Here is a 10,049-nt window from a genome sequence, read left to right as displayed (position 1 = left end):
GGAAAGTCTGTTGCCTCTGGCTCTGATGTTGGCAAGGAGCTTGTACGGGCTCTGGGGAGTGTGCCAGCCCAGGGGGCTGCCTAGGCTTACTGAGGCCTTGGGCCTGCTCTGCAGAGTTTCTGACATCAGTACTTCTGTCACCCATAGCTGGTTGAAATCTGCCAGGCTGAGAGCCGGGGAAGAGCTCTCAGCAACCCTGACAACACACACACACACACACACACACACACACACACACACACACACACACACACACACTTCTAAGGTCAAGTTCTGATCAGGTGCTCATGAAAGACAACCTAGAGGTGACAATGGAAATAAACGCCCTGCCACTGTCACCAGCCCTGTTGATGTAGGCTGCAGTGCCAAGTCGGCAAACACAGTGTGTCCGGGAGCCTCCCAGACGGCTTTGAGAACTCCCCGAGGAAGAGCCCCCCAACAGTTCCTTCCTGTCCCTCTGGTGGCCCGTGCCTGCTTCCTTCTGGACAAGGGCCCAAGAGACTCCAGGAGCATATAAAGGCACGAGAAGGAGGTCCAGTCCTGCGACACCCAGGGTGAATTCTCCCAGCCGGGTAAGGTGCGTGGGCTCCCACGGGTGGGCACGGTGAAGTCCTCCTAGGCCAGGAACTAGGAGTTAGACACTCTTTGCTCCTTCCCTCAGAGCTTCCGCTGCTTCCGCTAGAAGCCATGCTGTCACTGCTGATCTTCGCCATCCTGGGGACCCCCACCTTTTCGGAATCAGGTAAGTCAAGCCTGGAGTCTGCCTCTTTCCCTGGTGGCCACCTCATCTCTTTCAACCCAGGAGACATGGGGACTCTTGGCAGCCTTTGCCACCTGACTGTCCTTCCTGGCTTCAAGGGTGGGAAGACAGGTCCACATGGCTGAAAGCATTTTCTCCCTCCTGGGTTTTCGTCCACACAGATTACCATGGTACAAAACCCAACAACCATTTCTGCACTTACATCCCTGAAGGAGAAGTCTTAACGGGTGTGGAGATGACTTTTCAGGGTAGAGCGATTAGGAGGTGAGTAGGATCAGGGCCCTGGCGCCTCCCACTGTACCCCAATTCTTCATGTGCTTTCAGGACCCCACAGAACCTGGTGGGACCTGGCTTCCAATGGCTTGTTAAGGCCATTTGATTTTCAGAGTCACAGAGCCACCTGCCAAACCTTTGGCTTGTTGTTATCCCCAGCACTTCTTCTGTGCCCACAGGCATATTCTTACTGACTCCATTTGTAAAATCCTACTGCTACCTCTTGGGTTGACCACGGAACGTTGGCGATGCTTCCCCCTACTCAAGTTGATCACAAAAGGCCCGCAGTCCCCACACTTGATAGAAAATCTAAGCTGTCAGATTAGAGTCTTGGAGGCAAGGGTTGGAGTGGATAGTAGTGGTGAGCCATGTTGGAAGTAGAAGACAATCCTGCCTGAGGCCTGGAGTGAATCTCTAGGTTGTACTTTAGAGGACACCAGATACATAAGAAATGGAGAGGGGAAAGCCAGAAAGGTTGAAGACGGTGTGTGAATAGGCTCGAGAAAGCTCTGGAACACCACCAAGGATGCTGCTGCAAATGAACTCCATGGGTGGGGCTGGTGAAGCCCCCTAGGGCTATGGATGGTGCCTGGTCTTCTGTTATTTGCTGTCTTATAAGTGATCTAGGCTAAAGTCCCAGCTAGGCCAGGGTCAGTTTCCCTGTGTCAGTAGCTTCTCCTTTTGAAGGTCCAATTGAGCATGCTTCCAAGTTCTGGCCTGCTTTGTGATGTCTTACCTAGTCTCCAACAGGCTGAGTCATGACAGTATGGTCACAGTATGTGAGAGCGGCTTTGCCATGGTCTGAGACCAGCGCATCGCAAGAAGCCAAAGGAGAGTGGGGAGGGGCACCGAGGATTCAGGAAGGCGGACCAGGCAGCGTCTGGAGGAGTATTCATTGCCTTTCCTCTTTCCTAGCATTCAGTTGCAATATGATTACATATGGGGTAAAATATATGGCGTTCCTGGAAAGAACCCTGTGATATCCATCCTGAAACCTGACGAACACATCCTTGCGGTCTCCGGCACCTACGATGGATATATTTTTCAAGTGGTCCTTACAACTAATAGGCAACGCCAGTTAATGTTTGGGTCGTATGTAGGTTCGCATGAGTTCCTTGAATACCCTAAAAAAGAAGACCATGTGTTTAAGGGTTTTTGTGCCTATTTTGGGCCAGGTGGCTTAAAGGCCATACTTCCTGTGTTTGGGACTGTAAACGGCACATGTACAGAGTAAGGCGCATGGCCGCTCAAGCTTAAGTGGCCTGTGTTGGGTACTTCTAAACTGAACCCATTAATAAATACAACATCTGCATGAACTGTGTGCAGTCCTTGTGTCTGAGAGGGCTCTGTGAGCCGAAATGAAGGACGGGTAAAAGTAGATCTGCCAAGGATTTGGGGCCTGCAAACACCCTAAGCTATAAACCCCGAGGTGTCAGCTCAGAGACCACCATTGCACAGAGGGTGCTTGGTACCAGGTGCACACCCAGCTGTCACCTGCTGGCTCTGCACTGGGCAGCTGTCACCTGCTGGCTCTGCACTGGGCAGCTGTCACCTGCTGGCTCTGCACTGGGCAGCTGTCACCTGCTGGCTCTGCACTGGGCAGCTGTCACCTGCTAGCTCTGCACTGGGCAGCTGTCACCTGCTGGCTCTGCACTGGGCAGCTGTCACCTGCTGCCTCTGCACTGGGCAGCTGTCACCTGCTGGCTCTGTACTGGGCAGCTGTCACCTGCTGGCTCTGCACTGGGCAGCTGTCACTGCTGCCTCTGTACTGGGCAGCTGTCACCTGCTGGCTCTGCACTGGGCAGCTGTCACCTGCTGGCTCTGCACTGGGCAGCTGTCACTTGCTGCCTCTGCACTGGGCAGCTGTCACCTGCTGGCTCTGCACTGGGCAGCTGTCACCTGCTGGCTCTGCACTGGGTCAGGCTTCACTGGCTGTGCAAGGAGCCTCAAGGAGGCCAGTAAACAATTGCCAACAGCTTATTCTCACCAGCTCTAAGGGATCAAAAAAGGGGTTGGAGGAATTTGGAAGGCTAGCTCAGTGGATAAAGTACTCTCTGTGCAAGAACGAGAAGCTAAGTTTGGGTCCCCAGTACCTACACAAAAGTGCACATCTCTAACCACAGCACTGGGAGAAGTGAGGGTGGCGTGGCGTGGGGTGGAGACAGGCTGACCCACTCTCAGTGCTTACTGGCCAGCTAGTCTAGCCAAATCTGCAAGCTCTAGCTTAGGAACGCGATATTGCCTTACAAAATGAGTAATAGAGGAAGACATTCAAGGCAAATCCCTGGCCTCCACATGAATATACATACATGTAAGCATGTGCATTCTCTCACATTTGCGCGTGCGCACACACACACACACACACACACACAAGCATATATACCACACAGACACAGGCACACATACAAACATATATACCACACAAGCAGACAGACAGGCAGACAGACACAGACAGACAAACACACACACACACACACACACACACACACACACACACATACACACACACACACACAAAGGGGCCAGGAATCCAGCTGAGGGGCCAGTTGCTCATAGAGGTCAAAGCTGCGGCCTCCCCCCCCCCCATCACTGCGCATGTGTCCAGGTGGATGCAAGAAGGCACCTGCCAAGAGGTGAGGCAGATGGAGAGGACGTCTGAGATTCTTCCTGGAGGCAATGGGAGCAGAACTTGGCTTTTAGAGAAGAGGGAGAGAGAAGCAGCCAAGTAGATCCAGGGTGGAGGGTGCTCCAGGCCCGGGATCCAATAGAGCAAAGCACAGGCCTCTGGCCGCAGCCTGTGGTTTGCACGTTCACAGTCTCACTTGCAAAGCGAAGACTTGGGTGGGCGTGGTGGCGCACACCGTTAGTCTCAGCACTTTGGAGGCAGATCTCTGTGAGTTCAAGACCAACTTGGATGACATAGATAGATACTCCACTCCCCCATGAGGAAATTGAGGTACAAGGTTACACAGCAGTAATAGCAGCATTGAGGGCCAGCTGGGAGGTCTGAGTCCTGAACCCAAACTCTTGGTCCCGTCCCTAGCACCACATAAAACCAGGCTTTGTGCCTGTGATCCCTCTTAGAGGTGGAGGCAGAAAGATCAGGGAATTCAAGGCCATCCTTTGCTGCATACTGAGTATAAGAGCAGCCTCAGTTCAAAAGCCACAAAAAAAGAAAAAGTTATTAAACAATCCTCATCTTTGCATGAGATGCGAACTAGCACTTTTCTCTTTTTATTTAGTTATTTCATTTATTTTTGTAGTATTGGGCATTGAACCCAGGACCTCAACCGCGCTGCAGTTGCCACTGAACTATATCTCCACCTTTAAACACAACTTTTATATTAAAAAATTAAATTATTGCTGCATGTGATGTGAACTCCTTTAATCCCAGCACTCCAGGAAAGGGCCGGCAGGTCTCTGTGAGTCTGACACCAGCCTCATCTACACAGTGAGAGTCAGGCCAGAAAGAATTAAACCTTTTGGAAAGCAGATGTCAGTAGCTGTGCAGAGTGGCTCTCCTTAGGACCTTGGTGGTCCATCTTACTGGACTTCTATTATTTATCTCCTGGCTAAAAAAGAAATTCATTTTCTGTGCTAAGCAGGCGCCTCACTTTTCCTTTTGGAGAGACATCCGGGTCAGAAACGGGAGCATACTGACTTAAAGGTTTCCTCCTCCTCCTTCTTTTGTAAATTGAGTTTACCCAGTCTTTGGGGGGCGAGGGGAATGGTCTATTTATTCATTTACTTTATGTATGAGTGCTCTGCTTTCATGCATACCAGAAGAGGGATTCAGATCCCATTACAGATGATCGTAAGCTGCCATGTAGTCGCTGGGAATTGAACTCGGGACCTCAAGTACTCTTTACTGCTGAGTCATCTCTCCAGGTCCGTTCCCAACCCTCCCCCCCTCGCCCCCTGTAATCCTAGCCACTCATGAAGCTCTGGCTTCAAGCTCCAGTCCCGCATGAGAGAATAAACACATTAATCAATTAAAATAAAATAATAAATAGACTTTCTAGGCAGCCTCGGCTTTTGCGAGGGAGGATGGAGACTAGGCCAAGAAGATAGTAGGAGGTGGTTGGAGAAGGGGCAGAAAAGGCTGTGCCCATCTTTGTAAAACTGTCCCTGCCACCAAGGGCAACCTTTGGCTGTTTCTACACTAAGCACACCTTGCAGGCCAAGCGATATTTTGAGTCCATCCAGCCTTGGGTCCCTTCTGCCTTGAAAGTGTCCTTCCTGTCCAATCCCCTGCTTAGTGAGCCTCCTGGGCCCAGTGTGAGGGCAGCTGAAAGGAGGTTCTTGGTGACATGGACCACGCAGGCAGAAGTGCAGAAACTTTATTCAACGAAGGGATTCAGAGCAGCTGCCTAGTTACGTCTTCACCTTCTAAGAAGCCGGTACACGTCGTTGGCCGTCGTCAGCTGCTGGCCCGGGCCCCCGCGCAAGGCTGAAGGGCGGGCTCCCGGAGGTCCCAAAGGTGGGTTCGCGGGCGGGGCTGGGCACTCAGGCTAGGTGTCCCCACCATTCAGCAGCAGGAACTCCCGCGCGCTGCCTCCAGGTGCTCAGTAGGGGGCGCTACAGTGTCGGCCGAACTGGATGCTGGGGCGAGGCGCACCTCCTTCCCTCCCCCTTCCGCGGGAGCGCGCTTCGTCCCCGGCAGAGCGCCCTTCCCAAAGCCGCGCCCTGTCCCGGGTCCCAGAGCACACTTCACCAGAGATTCCCTTCTCAGACCTGTCAACCTGACCTGCGATCTGTGGCTCCTTCCCTCCTCTGCCGTTTTTAGGGCTCGTCCCTCCCGCCGCTTCCAGAAGATGGATTTTTTTTTTTAAAGGCAATTTTGTGTCCCTAAAGCTCGCCTTGAGCCAGCAGGTGGTCGTGCTCTCGCCACCTTTTAAGTGCTGGTATTATAGATCTGGCCGATCACGCCTTTTAAATTTAGTGTGAAGCCGGGCAGTGGTGGCGCACGCCTGTAATCTCAGCACTCCGGAGGCAGAGGCAGGTGAATCTCTGTGAGTTCGAGGCCAGCCTGCTCTACAAAGCGAGTACAGGACAACTAGGGCTACACAGTGAAACCTTGTCTTGGAAAAACAATTTTTTAAAGTGTGTGTGTGTGTGTGTGTGTGTGTGTGTGTGTGTGTGTGTGTGTGTGTGTGTGTGTGTGTGTGTGTAAGAATGTGGACGTCAGAAATCAGCTTTTGGGGCTGGAGAGATGGCTCAGCGGTTAAGAGCACTGACTGCTCCTCCAGAGGTCCTGAGTTCAATTCCCAAAAACCACATGGTGGGTCACAACCTTCTATAATGTGATCTGATGCCCGTCTCTGGCCTGCAAGTGTGCATGCAGGCAGAGCACTGTATACATAGTAAATAAATAAATATTTAAAAAAAGAAACCAGCTTTAGAGAGTTTTTTCCCCTCTTTTCCCACTATGTACATGCCTTTACGTTTGATGTCTACAAGTTGAGCTGTCTCTGCCAGTCTGTGATGAAGAGGAAAACTGTGATCTACACAGAGTTTTCAAGGCTGGATCTAGGAAAGCACTCTATTGAACTATATCCCCAATTTTCTTTTTAAAAGCCTTGCTTTAAATTTTTTTTTTATTAATTAATTCATTTTTTTTTCATTTTCATTTTTTTGAGACAGGGTTTTGTTAGGGTCCAGAACATGCTGAAGAAAAGACCCCAGACTCAAATAGTATGTAAACAATAAAGAGCTTTTATCCCCTGTGCAGGCTCTTTTTTTTTTTTTTTTTTTACAAGCATTTAAATTCCAAAAGGCGGTTAAGTAATCATTTAAACTAGAAAGCCTGTGCAAACTGAGTTAACACAGGGGCTACTCTGGCCAGGTCATGAGTTCATCATGACACAGAAGATTTCCAGACCAGCACTATATCTTCCTTAACAAATTATGCTAACAGTAAAAACCGTTTTTAAAATTATCTTTCTCTGGCCAGGTCATGGCCGTCTCTGGTTGGCCGCCTGCTCTTTGCAGCATTGCCAGTGACTGCTGAAGCCACTGCTGAAGAGTGGAGGGCTAGGCCTGCTCGGGACAGAAACTGAAGCCTGTTGCTAGACTTATTCAACCAGGCCTTTCAGTTTCTCTATGTCGCCTTGGCTTCCTGGAACTCTCTCTGTAGATCAGGCTGGCCTTGAACTCACAGAGATCCCACTGCCTCTGCCCTCCAAGTGCAGGGATTGATGTCATGTGCCATCACTTCCACCTGGCTTTCCTCTACAAGCATCAAGTGCGTTCCTAGAATACTGGTTTTTTTTCCCCCCTCACTCATTTGGCAATAAGACCCATAGGGCCCCTTAGGAGAGCAATAGCGATGAAGCAGACCCTGGTGCGGACAATAGTGGAGATCTGCCTGTCAGGATGGACTCATCCACTTCTCTTGAGCAGAGCAAAGGTCCAGAGACAGGAAGTGAACTACACATTTCACATCCTGTGAAGACAGGCAGGGGCATCTGTTACAGTATTTTGTATCCGTTCAGCCTACAAAGCAAATAACTGACACAGGGAGACTGAAACGTACTTTAAAGCTGCCAGCGCTTCGCCGGGCAGAGTCTGAACTGATTCTAATCTACTCGTAAACTAAACAAACTACTCTAAACCGTATAACATACATATATTCCAAACACTTGCCACTATGACCCCTGGGCCGGTCCGCGTCCAGTTCCCACTGTCCTCCTCCAACCATTCCCCCCACCCCCCAAAAAAAATTCTCCTCCCTCTCTAACCTTCAAACTTTTCTCCTCCCTCCAGGAAGTCCTGCCTTCCACTTCCTGTCCTTCTGCCCAGCTGATTGGCTAAACAGCTCTTTATTGATGGTTGATACATTCACTTAGCATTCCTCCACAATTCCTCCTTTTAGTTTAATAAAAAAAATTCTTTTACCTATACATTTACACCATTACTCCAATATACAACATATATACACAAGAACCACAAAACAATCGTTATATTTATGTTATAATGTTTTGCTGTCTTCAACCCCATCAGAGACTTGAGAAGGAATAAAATCAATTAGCTGAGTAAATAGGAAGTGCAGGTTAGCAGCTTCCAAAATGGAAAAAAAAAAAAATGACAGAGACACTTTGCTACCTGAACAGTCACTCGGAACTCTTTAACACGTTGGAGCATCATCTTCAACCTTCTGGCCCACTTTATCTGACAGACATGTTAGTGAAGCAGGGACTATTGAGGGCTTGCTTACTCTGTCTTGGCAGAGTTAGGCCGTCACCTCCACCTGCCTCTAAGTTTGCCCATTTCAGGCAGAATCATGTCAGTGGCAGACAATAAGGACATTTTTTTTTTTTTTTTTTTTTTTTTTGCTCAGGGGCAGGTTTGCCACATCTGAAGCCATCTCCATATGTAGGTTCCTTGATGCTCATTACCTTCTTTGAGGAAGGCTGGGTTGTTGTCAGGAGTCAACCTGTCTCCTTTTCAAAGAATCCTCAAGCAAATAAAATTTCTTTAAATGCCATATTCCGTAGGTCTCTGAGGTTTTTGAAGACTTAATCTAAATATTTTACTTTATCTGTCTATTAAACCTAAGATGTATAGTCTTGTGATAAAATTGAGCAGTACAATGAATTAAAAATAAACCTATTTTACCTCAATATCTAATATTCTACACCAATGAATTAAAACTAGCCTTGTGATTAACAATTAAGGCCTCAAGTTGAAGAATAAATTCAATAATCTACCTTTTGTTCTATCATTCCTATATATTTTTAAATTTTCAGAGACAATTCCCTGAATTCAGCCTCATTCTTTCTCTGAACAAAGCCAATAAATAATAACACAGTCAATTCTCAATGAAGATAAACCTCCATAGCCCAAAACCTTACTCAACCCCCTCCCCCCTAAGGGAAATGGGATAGCATTCTCTTTTTAAAGCTTCCTCAGGCTGATTTGGGACAAATAATATCTATACAGGGGACCAAATAAAACTAGGAAAATGGTTAAACAAGCTAGAGATAGCATTTGTGGTCCAGTCTCTAATTTTTGAAAATTCAAGCTTAATAAAAGTCCTGTGTGGGACGATCTGATATGCTGGACCAATTGGAATCAGGAGCTTTCTCCAAAGATGTCTTGGGAGATGTTCTGAAGACAACAGCAACCGAAGCAGTTGTGTATGGAATACGAGGAAGGCAGGATGTCAGCATCTCAGCATGCTGGAGGATGAGTCCTGTCGGGTCTGATCCAGCATCAGTGTCTGGTACTTTAATTCTGAAATCATATAATTTCTCACAAGCATTATGCAATTCCAAAACTATAAATATCTGAGGTGTGCAGGATGCACAAGCATTATACAATCGAGGTTAGTCCTGTAGTTTGAATTCATGTATGTATAGACTGACTTAAGTCAATAGTCTCCTTTTCATCCAGGTCTGTATTATTTTGACCTCTTTCAAAAAGGAAGTATAATATACCATTACCACAGACCATACAATCATTATTTAATTGAAATCAAAACAAGATTGTATAGTTACTAATGTCCTTCTCTAGGCTCTGTGGCACCTGATGGATCGGCTAAGCAGCTACCTGTCTCCCAGGGAAATGCACCCCGTTTTAGAGACAAGCTGGTTGCCCTGAGCAAAAGAGAAGGCACTAAGCCTTAAATAAACTTATGTATACCCTAGGCATCTTGTACCTGGTTTTTCACACTTACAGGCATCTCTCAGCTCACTTGAGCAGTTCTGGTGACCTTAGGGCCCAGAGTCAGTTGTTCTAAGGTCTGGTGTCCTGTTACAGTCACATCAACATCTTTTCAAAAAAGCAAAAACAGTAAACAAACAAACAAACAAACATTCTTCTTCTTCTTCTTTTGTTGTTGTTATTTTGGGACAGGATCTCAATTATGTACTTCTGGCTGGCCTTAGACTTACAGGCATCCATCTGTCTCTGCCTCTTAGAGTGCTGGAATAGAAGTTGTTGTTCACCATGCCTGGCCTGTTTAGGCTGCTTTGAAACAGGACCCCACATAGCACGGACTGGCCTTTAACTTGAT

General features: G+C 48.0%; 1 protein-coding gene across 1 annotated transcript; it reads left to right on the top strand.

The window, feature by feature from the left end:
* Positions 1 to 389: 389 nt before the first annotated feature.
* Positions 390 to 2,336, top strand: LOC311587014 (pancreatic adenocarcinoma up-regulated factor-like). Its single transcript, XM_084763407.1, has 4 exons — positions 390 to 577; positions 662 to 742; positions 922 to 1,024; positions 1,949 to 2,336. The coding sequence occupies exons 2-4, from the start codon at positions 688 to 690 to the stop codon at positions 2,265 to 2,267; spliced, it is 477 nt and encodes a 158-aa protein (XP_084619533.1). The 5' UTR covers positions 390 to 577; positions 662 to 687; the 3' UTR covers positions 2,268 to 2,336.
* The last annotated feature ends 7,713 nt before the right edge of the window (positions 2,337 to 10,049 follow it).

Source organism: Acomys minous (assembly GCF_964271855.1).
Source record: "Acomys minous genome assembly, chromosome: 16".
NCBI lineage: Eukaryota > Metazoa > Chordata > Mammalia > Rodentia > Muridae > Acomys > Acomys minous.
The sequence above is the reverse complement of the archived record's forward strand: the minus strand, read 5'-3'. Positions and strand labels throughout refer to the sequence as shown.